This window comes from Hemicordylus capensis, chromosome 1 (genome assembly GCF_027244095.1).
Source record: "Hemicordylus capensis ecotype Gifberg chromosome 1, rHemCap1.1.pri, whole genome shotgun sequence".
Lineage (NCBI taxonomy): Eukaryota > Metazoa > Chordata > Lepidosauria > Squamata > Cordylidae > Hemicordylus > Hemicordylus capensis.
In genome coordinates, this window is record NC_069657.1 from 143,579,533 (window position 1) to 143,597,227 (window position 17,695).

Here is a 17,695-nt window from a genome sequence, read left to right on the forward strand (position 1 = left end):
TTGCAAGGGGGATCAAATCGCATCGTTCTTGGTGCCCACCCAGGGGCTCTTGGTTCAAGAAGGACCTGCAGGTCACCTGTGCTTAGGATTGCCAGCTCTCCAGGTCTAGAGTTTCCAGGAGCTGGCGTCAACCTCCAGGTGACTATTGAAAGCAATCCTGGAGTTTGTGATGGTTTGATATTGAGGAAAATATTTGGAGAGGGAAAGGAAAAAATAAATTTAATGAAATTAAATTTATAAAAATTTATAAAAATAAATAATAGAGATGAGGCAGGGCAGTGGTGGCAGCAGGCAGATGAGATGATGCCTACAGGGGGCAGAGGCCTGTACTTGCCTCCCTGTGGCGCAGTCACCACCTGAAGCCATTGCCTCACTCTGCCTCATGTGGGTGCCTCCCCTGCTCTGCTGTGCCCATTCAATTAGTAGGAACATAGGAAACTGCCATATACTGAGTCAGACCATTGGTCCATGTAGCTCAGTATTGTCCGCACAGACTGGCAGCAGCTTCTCCAAGGTTGCAGGCAGGAATCTTTCTCAGCCCTGTCTTGGAGATGCCAGGGAAGGAACTTGGAGCCTAGATGCTCTTCCCAGAGTGGCTCCATCCCCTGAGGGGAATATCTTACAGTGCTCACACATCAAGTCTCCCATTCATATGCAACCAGGGTGGACCCTGCTTAGCTAAGAGGACAAGTCATGCTTGCCACCATGTGCATTGTGAATGATGACTTTGGAGCAAATTAAGGGCTTGTGTGCCCACATGATGGTGGTGGAGCTGGTGGTGATGATGACATTGACAATACTTGGCATTTCTATAGTGGTTTCTAGTATCCAAAGGTATATTTATGAATGGGATAATGTAGAAGTGAAGTGGCAGAGCTCTCCCCAGTGCATGTGTATGCCATTTGTATGTGTTTTGCTGCCTTGGGCAGCATGGGCATGTGAGTGTGACTAAGAATGATTATGGGTATTTGCTTTCTCCAGAATTGCCTGACTTATCCTTAGGGCAAAGATCTAGCAAGCAAAGGGACAAAAAGAAAGATATATGCCTTTCATTCTATGATTTGTAACAAAGAGCCAGCACCTGTAGAATTAACACCTGAGGTCATGACTGAGGACAGGTCAAGGTACCTCGATTACAATAGGCATTGCATCAAAGCACCTAATAAGAGACAATCTGTACTGCAAAGAGAAAGAATGTCAGGAGGCACTAGACAAGAAGGAAATGGCACAAAGTTGAGTGAGAGCTTGACAAGAGATCATGGATCAGGTTATTGATATACTTTGGTGTTCAACTAATTTCCTTGAAATAGCAGGTCCCCTCCTTGCAACAAAATGCCCTGAATACGTAATGCAGATGTGTACAATATTACAATGGCTGTCTCTAATAGAGGTCCATCATACCCACAATTGAATAGTTTGGTTTTTTAAAAACAGGTTAATAAAATAGTTAGTTTTTCATGTTGTTATAAAGCACAACTGTATATTAAAAACTAAGACTTTTATTAAAGCCATCCCTCATGCACACAATTAACAACAAACAAGCCAACCCTTTGCAGTGGCAAAAGGAAGGGGATGTTGGTACTAAAATTTTAAATGTTCCAAAATCATTTTTGTGTTATCAGAATGCTGTCCGGAGAGGTGGCGGCAGTGCTTAAATTCTAAAAAGAGAGATTTTGTCATGGCCCTGGATCTGGGACCTCGTATTAGCAGATGAGGTGGACCATTCAGGGGATAAGATAGGATGTATAGCAAGACACTTCAAGAACTTGGTTGAAAAGCAGTATGTGCATATTTGTGGTGGTGGTGGTGGTGGTGGTGGTAGTGGAGAACCCACAACCCAGACCCTGGTGTCCTTGCACTATCAGGACCCTCCTCACCAAGATAACTAGAGGAACCTGAGTGAGGACCTCTCCCATGGCCTGAGCCCTGCTTCATCCTCTGAACTGGAGGAATCCTCTGAGAACTTGCCAGCTTTAGCTATTGGAAGGTGCAGGCCAGTTCACTTTACTTGGGTACAACCCAGGGTAAAAACCAGTGGCTGCTGGACCAACATCTCTCTTTAGGCTGCCATACCTAGCTCTTATGTATTCCTGCTTGGAGCTAGGTCTTGACCACTTCCCTCCTGGAACTGTCTGAGTTCTGTATCCTTCCCTGGTTCCTGCCTCAGAAGATATCCTGGCTCAGCCTAGAACAGGATAGATCCCAAGGATTGCACACAGGCTTGAGACTTGGCACCTCTCTCTCTCTCTCTCTCTCTCTCTCTCTCTCTCTCTCTCTCTCTGAAATTTAAATTTCCTTTTCTGGTTTGAATATTGCTCCCTGGCAACAGTTCTTCTGCACAGTATTGTGGACTTAATTTTATTGCCCCCCACATACCACCATATCCTTTTAGTTTTCACTTGCCATGTGGAAGACTATTCAAAAAAGCTTCTGGATTGAAATCCCCCCTGAACGCTGATACAAATGTACTGACAAGGCAAGGTGAAGGGAAAGGGAAGTGGTGCTAAGTAGCAGGCCGGCTTGTACACACTCATGTGAATGAAACACTTGTCCATCAGGATATTCCTATCTGGGGCCAATTAGCTCTAAACGGTAGCATCTTCGCTAACAAAGAAACATTTATGCGTTAGTTAAAAGCTATGTCGGAGGAAGGGAAAGTGATCATGTGGGAGGCAGGTGCCAGCTCCGAGTGTAGTCCTACCCTAAACTTTTACCCAGCATATTAACAAGATAGGAGGAAATGCCATTGGAGCCTGCACCTACCTCCCACAAAACCACTTCCCCCTCCTCCCACCTAGCTTCTAACTCACACACATAACCAAAATAGGAAGCACACACAGCTCCTGAAGCTGGTATGATGCTTGTTCTACCCAGTTTACGATTGTGAGAACAGCCCTAGTGACTCAGAACGTGTTCAAACTAAACAGTGAGGTTATTCACACAATCGAATACTGTATTCTACCTGGTTTGGGAGCTGTGTGTGCTTCCAATTTTTGGTTGTGTGGAAGCAAGGTAGGAGGAAAACCTGGGTAGCTTTTCCTCCTGCCTTGTTTCCACACAATCACGTCTACCCAGGTTTTCCTCTTACCTTGCTTCCACACCACTGGAAATTGGGAGTACACACAGCTCCCAGACCCTGGTAGAACACAATTTTTGATTGTGTGAATGACCCCAATGTCTACTCACCATCTAGCAACACTTTCGCTTTACTTGGGTGTTTGGGATAGCTTCACTGGAATTCAGAAAAAAATGATTTGTTGTTAGTCACTGTTTGCCCAGAAAAATGGTTGCTCAACTATATTTCTCTATTGTGGACTCAAGGACAATCTGGGTTTAAGAATCACTGGGTTACTCACAGCTTCACGTAAATATTACTGTAATTTGCAGAATATGGATGATATAAGCAATTTCTGGGAAATAACGCAAAATGAACTGATTGGTTAAAAAAAAAAAAAGATCTGCCAGTGCCACTCTTACCTAAAAACATTTCCAGGGTTGTTCACAACTTCAAACAATAAACCATACAAAGAGAGTGGGGAACACCAACAATAAGGCAACGCTATAAAGAGCAACAGATAAAGGAAGCATTAAAACAACTCAACGAAGAATTTAAAAAGTCTGAGGAGAAGGGGGAGATCTTCCCCTCTGTGGTGCAGCCATCATTGATCACGGACTTGCAGTGCACCCAAGCCACAAGTGCCCAGGAGCTGGGCTTGCTGCCTCCCCTGCCCCCCTTGGCTGCTTGCCCCCACCTTCACAAACACCCCTGCCCTTTTACCACCATGCCACCACCAGGATGCACTTGCCCCAACTCTGCACCAGTGCAGCTTGAATCCCAAGAAGAACAGGCGGCCCCTTTAAGCAGGCCTGTTTTTGCTGGCAGTGGAGCAAATGTGGCCTGGTGGGAGGGCAGGCAGTGAGTGGTGAGCAAAGGGGAGCAAGTGAGGGGGTCAGGCTTTGGATTTTGCCTCCAGGCCACCTCCAATCTTGCTTCCTCTGATGCTGACAAGAGAGAACACCATAGGCAGCAGGTGAGAAAATCCACGGAGAAGACCTTCTCCCCAGTGCCACTTGCCTCCATCCGATGGCAGGGGCACCTGGGGGACAGCCTCCAAAGAGGACCTCAGTGAGTGGATAGGCTCACATTGGAGGAGGTGGCCTTCCAGGTATCCTGGGGTGCCAAGCCGCTTAAAAGGAAGCACCAGCTACTGTATGTACTGTGCCTGGAAACAGACGGGGAGCCAGGGTGGTTGTTAAAGCATGGGCAAGATAAGTTCTCATCATCCAGTCCCAGTCAGCTGCCCACGTAGCAATTTCCGAATAGTCTTCCTAAGCAGCCCCATGGACAATGCATTAACAGTAGGCGAATCTGCAAGTTATCAGGCTATGGAGAGCAGAGGCCAGCCTGTCCAGGAGGAGTCTTGGCAATTAGGAGCAAAATACTGGCAGACAGTTATGGTGTTGTTTTGTACAGCCTGTGAAACACTGCAGGTTGCGTCACGACAATGTCTCTAGTTTTGGGAACAGGGATGCCACTTGGCCTGTAACTGGGTTCTTTGCCAGCCAGCCAAGTTGTTTTGTTGTTTTGTTTTAAAACTCAGCGTCAACGTTAGGCAACTGACATTTTGAACTTTTCCACATCTGCAGATAGACTTGTATATGACAATGAACATGGCTGGGTCTCCCCTCTCCCGGGTAGGAGAGGTGGCATCCCTGTCTTGGCGGTGCGTATTGCCCCATTCAGCTCAGTTAAGATCAATTCCGTGGCTGCAGAATGTGGCAGACAGTGAGTCAGATTGCTGCAACAGGCTAGAGGACAAAAAAGACCACAGGATTCTCAAGAATGCCTGCTTGGGCTACAATTAGCAACCTCTCAGGGTGGTCCTTCCATGAGGCAAGGTTAGGTGGTCACCTCAAGCAGCAGATTATTGGGGCCCCAATGGGGTGGCAAGATGTGCCCTGCCAGCTCCACTGCCTCTATCTGCCACCCCTACCATCTGATCAGCTCTTTGCTAAGCAGTGGCACACCATTTGGCAAAGAGCTCCTCTCTCTCTCTCTCTCTGCTGTGGGATGTGCTTGCCTTCTTCTGCTTCCTCTACCTCCTCCCTTTTTTTTTGCCACTCTGCTGATTATGAGAAGGGGGAAGAAGTGGAATGAGAAAATGGCATTAGAGTACAGGAGATAGTATATTTATTTATTTACTCATTTATTTATTTATATTTTATTTATTTATTTAACATATTTCTATACCACCCAAACACATGTTTCTGGGTGGTTTACAACAGAAAGGTTAAAACATTAGTTAAAACAGAATAAATGACAGAAAAATTAAAACATTAATTGAAACAAAATAATGATAACAGAAAAGATTGACATTACAACAATTTAAAATTTTAAAATATTTTATAACAGTGTTAAAACTATTAAAACAAACACTATTTAATTAAAAGCCTGGGTGAACAGTTGTGTCTTTGAAAACCTTTTTAAAGTTGTGAGAGATGGGGAGGCTATTATTTCAGCAGGGAGAGTATTCCAAAGCTTCGGGGCAGCAGCGGAGAAGGCCTGTCCCCAGTGGCCACCAGACGAGCCGGTGGCAACTGCAGACGGACCTCTCCGGATGATCTCAATGGGCGGTGGGGTTCATAACAAAGAAGATATTCTTCTTTTGGGGCTGGAAGTAGCCGGACGTACCGGGTGCGCGTGCACACGCCAGGCATGTGCACACATTGCGATCGCAAGTGAGCCCGTCTGACGTGCATGAGTGTGCGTGCAATGTGCGCATACGCACCCGGTACTTCTGACCACTTCCGGCTGAAGAAGAAGAAGGGGCAGCAGGGAAGTACACTGCTGCCCCAAAGGATTTTACAAAACACCAGCGCTGGCGGGGGGAAGGTGGGGGGAGGGGTAAGTGCACCCTCCCCTGCCCTTAAAGTCCTACACCCACCCATACAAGCCATCTCCACCTCATTCCATGCACATCCCTAATGCCTTGTCCTCATTTCATATTCCGTTTCATATTCTGTCCTCATTTCATGTTCTGTTTCATATCCCCACTTCTCATAATTAGCCCAGCAACAAATGAAGGAGGTGGCAAAAGAGGGCAAAAGAAAGCGAGCGTATCCTCCAATAGTTATTGTGGCAGCAGAGAAGGCAAAATGGAGCAGTAGCTTCAGGAGGTGGTGGGCACCCCTGAAAATAAATTGTGCTGCTGGTATATGTGCTTAGATCAACGGCACTGCCAAAATCTGTGTTTGGCACTACATCACATATACGATTCTTGTAAACAAACATGCCAGAAGGAAGTAATTCCAAAGACTTAAATGCAGGGGCGTAACTATAATAGGGCAAGGGGAGACAGTTGTCTGAGGGCCCACTGCCTTGGGGGGCCCCCCAGAGGCAAGTCACATGACTGACTCCCCCAGCCGTGCACCCACCCAGGCTTAGCCTCATTTAAGATTTCTTTACTTCATGAGCTAAGCTTCAGTGAGGGTGGGGGGCATTTTAAAATCTTGTCTCCGGGCTCACTCCAACCTTGCTATGCCCCTGCTTAAATGCCTCTTTTGAAATTATATTTTCAGTGTACCAAACTGCTGCTGCTGCTTGGAAAAGAAAAGGGCAGTGCATGTCATGTGTGCAAGGAGGGATGGCATTTGGTGCCCTACCCAGAGGCGTATCTAGGGAAAATAGCACCTAGGGCAAGCACTGAAATTGCGCCCCCTGTCCAAACATCTCACACCCATCTTTCAGATAACTTTACTATAATATCAGCTGAAAAATATAAGTCAAGTTCGTTAATCTTTTAAAATTTCAAAAACTATTTAGCAGTGGACGTAGCCAGACCAAAAAATGCTGGAAAACTACAAATTTCACTATGCTTGGGCTCATGAAATACCCAAATACTATGTGGAGGTGTACTTGGAAAACTAAACAGAAGTGCCTATCTAATTCTCTACTATGCATTGTAGCATCACAATTACCTAAGTTTTAAAAATAAATGGAGAATTTGGCTTTTCCCAGATACTCTGAAAATAATTAAAGGATATGCAGAGTAAACTGTGTCACTGCTTGGAATATATTCTAGTATTTCAGAAAGACAGTTAAAATGAGAGAAAGAGCAAGAAACTCCCAGTGAGCCTTAATACTAAGGATTTCACACTGATTCAAAGACAAACTTACCATTAATAGCCATATTATTAAGATACCACATTTAACTCACTTATCATAAGAAGCAAAGTAAGAGCAAATGAATACAATCCGAGCTCATAAGCTTCAGCTCAGTATCCACAAGCCCTGATTCTCTGTACATAGTGCCAAACTGAATATGTGTACAGTGACTTATATTATATTAAATTTTTTTTAACTTGTAGCCCCTTTGGGGTGCTTCCTATAGGCCATGGGGCGGGGGTGTCTGCAAAGGTTACCCCTCCCACCGCTGGCCTCTAGGGCCTCGCAGAGACCATTTGGACATGTGCAGTGGCCATTTTGTTTTTGGTGGCCATTTTTTTAAAATTAATTTTAAGAAGTTGCACCCCCTTCAAGTGGCGCCCAGGGCACGTGCCCTGCCTGCCCCACCCTAGATACGCCCCTGGCCCAACCTCAGGCCCAGGGAGGTGTCTCTTGAGCCACCATTGGCTTTATTTACACAAATATACCGGCTGAGCATTAGATGAAGTTGGTAATAACAGAGAAAAGTCGGCACCACTCAGGTTGTCAGAGAACTGCATCAAAAGCACTTCCGCCTTCTCCCTGGCTTCTGCCTTCCAGACTCTTCACATTTCCTCTTCCTTTCTCTCTCTGTCCCACAGCAGCTCTATTTTCTCACTGACCTAGCGCAGTCAGGCCTTATAGAGGGAAGGGGATAGGGTGATGTGATGTCCCCACAGGTGGAATATGTCGATCTTACAAGTTTTCCAGTGGCGCCTTTCTCTCTCAGAAGGTGATCCAAAGAATCATTTGGAAACTACTTAGGAAACTTCCAACTCAGCCCCTGGTCCATCAGCCAGTGATCTGTTTTTCAAAAGGAAAAACAGGCCAGCCAGCCAAATGGGTACAACAGGTAGTACTATCACTGGAAGTGCCAATCCCACACTCTCCTTATCCCACCAGTCAGTTTCATATCCTGGCTCTGATAGTAATATATGTAAAGTTCTGCCGTAGAGTCGGTGCCAGCTCCTGGCGCCCACAGAGCCCTGTGGTTGTCTTTGGAAGAATATAGGAGAAGTTTACCATTGCCTCCGCCCATGCAGTATGAGAAGATGCCTTTCAGCACCTTCTTATATCGCTGTTGCCTGATATAGTTGTTTCCCATAGTCTGGGAAACATACCAGCGGGGATTCGAACCGGCAACCTGTGGCTTGCTAGTCAAGTCATTTCCCTGCTGTGCCATTACGTGGTCAGCCTTTGGTACAAGAATACAATATTCCTTTCATGATGGGTTCTTGTAGGTCTGTGCACAGAACAGAGGGAAATGAAAAGGAGGAGAAAGTAACTGCTGAATGAGACTGAATAAATAGGAAGAAGGAGAATGAGCGCTTGCTAGGGCTGCCAGCTTATTTACTGTTTCTACTCCTGTGTCTCTAGCATGTTAATGCTAGAGGCCTTTTTTTGATGGTTACACCCCATTTATGGAATAGCCATAAAGCCAATGAGGTTCACCTGGCTTCATCACTTTGCTCTTTTAGATGCCAGGTAAAGACCTTTTTGTTCACTCGGGCCTTTTAAATTTGATTCTGATTTTAAAATAATTTTAAAATGAGTTTTTAGCTGCTTTGTATTGTGTAGTATTTTCTTTTCACCTTTTTTGGTCTGTTATGATTTAATGTGTTATTAGTGTGTCGAGGACAAAAAACCCCAACTTCAAGTATACGCTGATGGGAGCTGAGCTGTCAGAGACTGACCAGGAGAGGGATCCTGGGGTCGTGGTGGACAGCTTGTTGAAAATGTCGACTCAGTGTGTGGCAGCTGTGAAAAAGGCCAATTCCATGCTAGGGATCATTAGGATGGGGATTGAAAAGAAAACTGCTAATATTATAATGTCCTTATACAAAATGACGGTGTGGCCACGCTTGGAGTACTGCATACAATTCTGGTCACCATGTCTAAAGAAGGACATTGTAGAACTGGAAAAGGTGCAGAAGAGGGCAACGAAGATAATCAGGGGCCTAGAGCTCCTTTCTTATGAGACTACAACATCTGGGGCTTTTTAGTTTAGAAAAAAGACGACTGCGGGGAGACATGATAGAGATGTATAAAATCATGCATGGCATAGAGAAAGTGGATAGAGAGAAATTCTTCTCCCTGTCACATAACACTAGAACCAGGGGTCATCCCATGAAATTGATTGCCCGGAAATTTAGGACCAACAAACAGAAGTACTTTTTCACACAATGCAAAATCAACTTGTGGAATTCTCTGCCACAAGATGTGGTAACAGCCAACAACCTGGATGGCTTTAAGAAGGGTTTGGATAACTTCATGGAGGAGAGGTCTCGGCTGCTAGTTGGAGTGGGCCACCTCCAGCCTCAAAGGCAAGATGCCTCTGAGTACCAGTTGCAGGGGAGTAACAGCAGGAAAGAGGGCATGCCCTCAACTCCTGCCTGTAGGTTTCCAGCGGCATCTTGTGGGCCACTGTGTGAAATAGGATGTTGGACTAGATGGGCCATGGGCCTGTTCTTATGTGTTTTTATTGTATGTTTTAATCCTCTGTTGTAAGCAGCCCAGAGAAAAATTTGTTATGGGGCGGCTAACAAACAATGTTCTTCTTCTTGTTGTCATCATCACCATCACCATTGATGGAGCTGCCCCGGCGTGATTGGCGAACACCCTAAAATTGCGATTGGGAATTTGTGTGGGGAAACTAGTTCAGTGTAGAGCAGTTCCACATCAGAATAAATTTTAATGCAAAGTGCTGGTTACAGGAAAATGACTGAGAGAGAGATGTTCAAAAACAGAGGTGGTTTTATTTGAGGGTAAGGGGCACAATGGAGGAAGAAAGTCATTTACAGCAATGTTATTACTTAAAATACGTTACAAGATTAACCATATAACTGTTAAGAGAAAATTTAGCTTAATGTCTGAATTAAAGTAGCTTCTAGGCCGGCCAGAGAAAGGAAGCTCAGAGAAACAGCCTCTTGGATCTAAGAGAGAAGAAACAGGGCTAGAGGGAGCCCAGTTATCATAGATTCTCGTTCCTTCCTTTATCGGCGGTGGATCTTGTAGCTCAGGAGCAACTGAAGGACTTTTCTCCTCGGGGATGGACCCGGAAGCAACAAACAGCAATGAAAAATCAAGGGGGTTAGGCGGCAGGGATAGATCCCAAGGGCATCTGTTCTCGTGAAGCCAACTACAGATGGTAGTGAGGAGGGCTGGGCAGATCGGATCCGGCAAAAGAGCTGATCAAGGGCCTGGAAGCAAGAGTGGCCCACAGAACAAAATGCGGCCAAGTGGTATGGCAAGTGTCCGCTGCAGCGTCCAAATAACGGGTGTCTCCAAGATATGGAACCAAGTGAGGGACACTGGAGACCAAGTGGAGCACACTGGCTCCAGGCTCCAAGGGCATTTAAAGCCCAATTTGTGTCCTGAGGGAATATTCCTGTTGCCCTTCTTTCTTGAATAGACTTGTTCAGGGGAATTGCAAAAGATCCCATTGTTTGTGGTTGCTGTGCTGTGTTACAACACAATGCTTGAATGGGTCAATGCAAATGGAGTGATTGGACGTGCAAACACTGGAACTCTTTTAGGTCGGAAGCACCTAATAAACTAATCAGTTTTAATGGGTACATCTCTGAGTGTTTTAATGGGTACATCAACCACTTTAGCCTTCTTTTGATAAGGAGGGAATGCACATTGGTGGACCTTATCTGGCTTCCCTGCTGAGGTAATTGGATTTTAGCATGGTTGAGGCATGTATGGAGGGGAGATAAACCAAAGGAGGGTCAATCGTGGAGAGAGACTTTGAACGGTGAGTTAACTTTAGCAAGTTAACTTCAGGAGCCTGCTTAAGTATCCCAGCATGGGGAAGGTGCGAAGCTAGTTCCCTTTCTATTTGGCTTTGGCAGCTGATAAATCTGGGGGTAACTGACCCCAAATATGCCAGCAAATGGAGAACTCACGATGCTGTGAGGCTCCTGAGCATGTCAAAAGTGAGACCCATATGCCTGCAGTCTCAAACATAGGCAGAGAGACTTCTGGGAGCTGGCAGAAGAGCAGTGCTAACAACAAACAACAGCTGATGGGGAAAGTTTTTCCTGCTTCATTTTGATCTGACACTCTCACAGGTGCAGAGCCAGGAAAAACGCTGACAGCTGTACAGTCATTCCAGCTCCTTGCCTTGCCTCAAACTGGACACAAGCAGAGTATGGTTTTCTGTGACAAACATGTTGAATAAACTGCCAGTCTTTAGTTCCAGTTTCTCGTTTAAATTAACTGTGTGACAGGAAGCTAATGCTGGACTGATTTTTTGTTTTGTTTTGGTTTTTTAATGTTCATTTTACATTATGATTGAGATAAATTCTCTAAAGAGGTAAGTATGTTCTTGCAATTCCTTTTTTTTTTTAAATGGTTATGAATGTTTGTTACAGTAGTGGATCTAAAGAGCCCTCCTCCTGCTGCCAGCATCACTGCCAAGAAGCTCATTCTCTAGTGCTGAGTCACTATCTGGTCTTCTGGCTTATTCCGTTTTCCAGATACTATTTGCACTGCTCATAAAAAGAAAACAAGGGCCCAAATGAGCTCTGCATTCAATAAAGTATTAATTACACAGGCAGTAGATTGGGGAGAATGTAATGGCACAATAGGTATGGGCATGTCTATGGGACACTTTTCCTAGGAACCCTGGCCTGGGTCCGATAGTTCTTACTGCTGCTGAATACACATGTTTAGGAACAACTTGCATGAGTTGCTAAAAGAAAATGCTCATCACCCTCTAAACTTTTGTTTTTTTGCGGGGGGGGGGGGAAGACATGCAACAGATGAAAGGCTTGAAATAAAGGTGATAAATAAATATATTGAAACCATTGGTGCTTACACATAAACACAGATAGTTGCACATCAGGTTCAAACCAAATTCACTTTGTAGTATGTACGAATACTGAAGGGCAGCCCTTAGTATTTCCCCCATTCTACTATGGGCTATTGACAACAGCAGAAATAGCCAGCTAGAACGACAAGTTTGATGGGAGTATTGAAGCTCAAACTGCCTCATGGCTGTCCAGAGAATGGGAGTGGAGGTTATTTTATTTTATTTTTTTAAGATAGACACTTGCTGCACACTCTCATCTGGGCAGATGCTACAACAAAACCTTTCTCCTGTGCTGGCTGGCAGCCATATCGGCACATAGCCTAAACTGATGCAGGGCCCACTGCCCCAATGTCTATCTGTGTTGGTCAGCACAACCACCCACAGATAATCCCATCCCCCCCCCACCAGTGATTCACAGTTGACTTTAAGGCACACACACACTGCTTGCACTGAAGTGCTGTCAAAACCAGGACTAGCAACTTTCTTTGAAACTGTTGTTTCTGTTTGTTTTCTTAGGATGGCTCCAGGAAAGGATAATGAGGAAAACAGGGGAGAAAAGTGAATCATCCTTCTTCAACTACCCTCCCATACTCATAACCCAGGTGCATGGTTAAAGAGAAGTTTAGACTGATCTTCTTTTTAACCATGCAGCAGATCGGGGTATAATCCTTTTTAAGGCATGATGACCATGTCTGTGAAATAGGGGTTTCCATAGCGCTTATTCTGGAGTAATAAGCGTACACAATTGTGATGCTTATTTATTATTTACTTTTACCAAAGTGTATACCGCCTTTCACCTCAAGGCGGACTCTAGGCAATGCCCGACATAAGAACCAAATACACAAAATAAAACAATAAAAACGACCAACCGAGAGAAGATCTATAATGGTCTATGTCCTAACGACCTGGCCTTTCAAAATGTGTGGAGTCTAATCACGAAGGCTTAGTTAGTTAGTCCGGATCTAACATACTGTATAAGAGGAGCGTGACATGCTGCCAGCACTGGCGGAGAAGAGATAAAAATCTAAACCAGTGCGGAGTGTGTATAAGAAAGAAAGAAAGAGAAGGAAGGAAGGAAGGAAGGATCCCTCCAGATCTTCCACAAGCAATCCTATGCTATCTCAGTCTGGACCCGAGATAGAGACGCCGGCGCCGCGTTTACTCGCTCCTCTATTACGCAAGCGGTGACTCTTCTTGCCCCCCCCCCGCCCGGTAGGCTGGGAATTTGTGGCCAGCGGCAGTACCCCTGGGAGTGGCCTCGGTAGCCACCGCTCTCTGCTGTGCGCCGCCGGTTCCGGAACGGGCTACAAAACAAGATGGCGGCGGCGAGCAGGAGAGTGGGCAAGGTACGTGGAGGAGGTGGCCAAGGGGGCTGTAAGGTGCCTGCCTGCAGCCCTTGAGCAGCAGAGGAGCGCTGAGGAGGGGAGGCATGAAAGCGAGGGTAGGGCGGTGGGGGAGGGAGGGTAGGCAGATGGAGTCTTCAGTGCAAGCGGGGAGGATGATCGTGCTTCCGAAACGGTTACAATTGTTGCCTGGTGGTGATCTCCCTTGTCGTAGGGGACGGCCTTTGGGTTTGGCTGGTCCCCGGCATCTTTTTCTCGAGCTAGCTTCTTTTACTACCTTCTTGCATTAAAGGGCTCTTGTAGCTCGAAGACAAAGTGAAGCACGCTTTTCCCATTTCGGCACCGGGTTAGGGGTGAGAAGGAAGGGGGCAGGGGAGGGGTGGGGAACGGGATGGTGCTTCACCTGTTGAATGTCTGCCTGTCGTGCAGTGGTTCAGGGCACAGGAGTCCTGCCAGGAGAGAAAAAAGATGGTAATAATAGCCCTTACTGCTCACTCCTAGAAACACACACACACACACACGACTGTGTATAATTTGCCATTCTCACACCATTAAGCCGTTGATAGCCTTTTAAAGACAAAATTTTTAAAAAAACATGAAAGATGGGCAACAGATGCTATTGGGAATTTATTCAGTCCTTGTGGAACCGACAAGCCCCTTTAAGGAACATCCTTTAATATGGAAATAGTTGGCTGTTTTGGAGAAAAGGTTCAGAAAGCCCGGCTTAGTGTATGGGATGCTGACTGTAATTCTAAATCCCTAACTGAAAAGTCCGAAACTGAAATACTCTGTTTTTAAGAGAGCAATAAAAGCTGTGCCAGTGCAGATCAGCACCAGTTACAAAAGAGCACCTTATGTGGTTGCTTTCACTTTCTGTTACTGGTAGCTTAGAAGTTTGTTGGGAAAGAAGGAAATAACTCTGAAATAGTTTCTGTAAAACTTTTTGTAGAATGTCAATTTGCCTGTGACTGGGGAAAGCCATAACATTTGGGAAAACAGATATTTTATGATCTGAGTTTATGGAAGCTTCTGTTGATGACTTGAAAACTACAGGTAGAAAGGATAAGGCACAGAAGTGTACAGGTGGGGCTGATTTAGGAAAGGTGGTTGTTCTTTTGGGACTAGGACCCTATATCCAAAATGAATATATTACTGAATTTTTCATAAATTAATGGTGCCTGGCTGAAGTGAGAGACGAACGGAGAAATAATAGTAGCGGATATAAATTATTTGCATGTAATAAGTTATTCAAACATAGATCTGCAAAAATAATTTTCATAAGTGCCCCCGTCACTTTGACGTGTGAAGATGGAAAGACAAGCATTGCTCCTGTTTACTTCCACCATAATATGGCCTGGTTAAGTGAAGAGGAAAGTGTTCAGTAGAAGTCTTGTGCAGACATTACAGCCTTCCTTCCTACTAAAAGAGGGGAGTCAAGGGAGTAATAAGGATAATGGTTTCAAACCTGAGTATTCTTGTGGCTGGGAAGCATCCTTTTAATCTAACTGGATGACCATGCACTGATTGAAATCTGTTTCATCACACAGTTGCTGCCCACTGCTGGGCTGGGAGACATCTCATGCCTTTTCCTTTTTTTAGGAGCTGGATGAAATCAAGAGGTCGGGGTTCCGCTGCTTCCAGAATATTGAAGTGGATGAAACTAATGTGCTCCTTTGGAAGGGACTTTTAGTGCCCGTGAGTACCAGGGAGCTGGGAGAACAGCGGGGCCTGAATGGGCTCAGAGGTGATGAGAGGTTTGCAGTGTGTTAGATAGGACATTGGGTAGAGTAAGGCCACTGCTACTCAGATTTGGACTACTGTTAAAGAACAGCAAATTGTTAGTTTATTTTTATGGCTGAGCCCATTTCTATCCTTGTGCCCAGGATGACCCTCCATACAATAAAGGGGCATTTCGGATTGAGATCAGCTTTCCTTGTGAATATCCCTTCAAGCCCCCCAAGATCACATTCAAGACGAGGATCTACCATCCAAACATTGATGAGAAGGGCCAAGTTTGCTTGCCAATCATCAGCCCTGAATATTGGAAACCAGCTACCAGGACAGACCAGGGTATGAGAAAGAGGGACGTGCCTTATGGGGTGGGTGAGAGGACAGCTGCCTGCTTGTTGGGTGCTTATGGCTCACCTGTAAGTTCTGCTGATTTCCCTGCTGTATTAGGCTGTGTCCCTTTCTGACCCTCCTGACCTTTTCCACAGTGATCCAGGCACTGATAATGCTGGTGAATAAGCCTGAGCCTGCCCATCCACTGCGTGCTGACTTGGCCGAGGAATTCACCAAGGACTACAAACGCTTCCTGTCCAATGCTGAAGAGCACACCCGCAAATTCAGTGAGAAGCGACCATGCGAGTGACCCCTCCCATCCCAACTGTCTACCCAGCTTCCCTGCCTGCCTCTGTCATTAGCTGCCTGGGGAGAACTTTCCATATATTCTTAGTCCCAGTGGGACGGTAGATGAGTGGGACCAAGACAACCACTCCCAAAACTGCAGATCAACAAAATAACATGCATGATGGAATTCTGGGTTGCTCTGGACTGTGAGATGAACTCTGCATCTGAGAGGGAGTAGGCTTCTACCTGGGGGAGACTTGGCTTGCACTTTGGGTGGATGAAGCTTCATGCCTGGCTGTGATGAAGCAGGAGGCCTTCTCCAGAATTGGATGGGCATCATGGGTACCCTTTCTCTCTCTCTCTCCCTTTCATCACAAGGATTCTTATAGTGTTGCTAGGCACTTAAAAAACCTACAGTAAACATTCCTGGGGGGAAAGGTGAAGAGAGGTAAAGATACAAATGACTTTCTTTAAACTGACCAAGAGGGAGCACTTAGTTTGGAAGGCTGGGACTTGTGAAATGGGAAATGACTTGGTGAGGAGCCAAGAGGCTCTGTGAGTGGAGCAAGGTAGAGATGAGGATCAGGCAAGTAACTGGTCTCTGTTGCCAACAATGTGTACATAGAAAATATTTTTTAAACAGCTCAGTCCTAACTGTGCTTACTCAGAAGCCGGAAGTCAAAATGAACATAAGAACAGCCCTGCTGGATCAGGCCCAAGACCTCTTTAGTCCAGCATCCATTTACACACAGTGGCCCACCAGATGCCTCTGAGAAGCTCACAGACAAGAGGTGAGGGCATACCCTCTCTCCTGCTGTTACTCCCCGGCAACTGGTATTCAGAGGCATTGTGCCTCTGAGACTGGAGGTGGCCCTCAGCCACCAGACTAGTAGCCATTGATAGACCTGTCCTCAGTGAATTTGTCTAGTCCCTTTTGAAGCCATCCAAGCTAGTGGCTATCACCACATCCTGTGGCAGAGAATTCCATAGATTCATTGTGCACTGTGTGAGAAAAGTACTTTATTTTGTCAGTCCTGAATTTCCTGGCTTGAAACTGAATCTAGAAATTCAGAGAGGTTTTTGTCAGTGAACCATAATGGAACCTAAAACCTCTGTTGCTTTGAGTTGGAACTGAGCCCTTTAAATACATAAAGCGATAACTAGTTCAAAATAAGTGGTTCAGTAATCAGGCACTCAGCTTTCAATGGTATAACTTCACTTGTACAATTGCTTTCTTTTCCCGTGTTTTTAATCCTGTTCTTTGTAACTTTTTTTAAAAAAAGAAACCAACGGTTATGACACTTTTTCCAATTCAAATCATCATCATTGCATGAGTTTTTATAGAGTGACATTACACACAAGAGTATGAACCAGTTTAGATATATTTGTGCTGAATAATTTCAGTGCTTGAACCAGTTACCAAACCACTTTTTCAAGTTAGTGTCTGAACTAGAGAGTTAAAAAAAAATGATGAATTGTAATGGAGTCCATATTTTTCATGGTCCAGCTTCCTCCTCAGAAGCATCCTGTACTAGGGGGCTGGACCACACGATCTCCAAAGTCCTTTTTGACTAAAATCCTATTATAAGTAAATCCCTTTGCGTTTAATGGGATTTGTTTCTTAGTGTGTGTGTTTAGAATGTAACATAAGGCTACAATCCTGAACACACTAAGAAGTAAACCTCATTGAAGTCGGGGCTCTTACTTCTGAGTAAAACATGCATAGAATTGCTCTGCATATCTGTTTCCTTTGTGTTTGTGAATGACTCCTTTTTTCCTAATAAAAATACTCTTCTACTGTCTGAAAGGCATGCTCGTTCATGGCAGTAGATCCTTCTCGCCCCAGCTTTCTTTCATAGCTCTGCTCTACCTCCTACTGTTAGGATTACTGGGCCATGTTCTTGGCATAATGAGGAGAATCTCAGGAGACAGTATTAATCACCCACACAGAAATACACTGCGAGGATACAATTGCCTAATAGT

General features: G+C 45.2%; 1 protein-coding gene across 1 annotated transcript; it reads left to right on the forward strand.

Moving 5' to 3' along the window:
* Positions 1-13,006: 13,006 nt before the first annotated feature.
* Positions 13,007-17,523, forward strand: UBE2L6 (ubiquitin conjugating enzyme E2 L6). Its single transcript, XM_053288944.1, has 4 exons — positions 13,007-13,366; positions 14,963-15,058; positions 15,247-15,433; positions 15,580-17,523. Exons 1-4 carry the CDS (start codon positions 13,337-13,339, stop codon positions 15,732-15,734), a joined length of 468 nt encoding a protein of 155 aa, XP_053144919.1. The 5' UTR covers positions 13,007-13,336; the 3' UTR covers positions 15,735-17,523.
* The last annotated feature ends 172 nt before the right edge of the window (positions 17,524-17,695 follow it).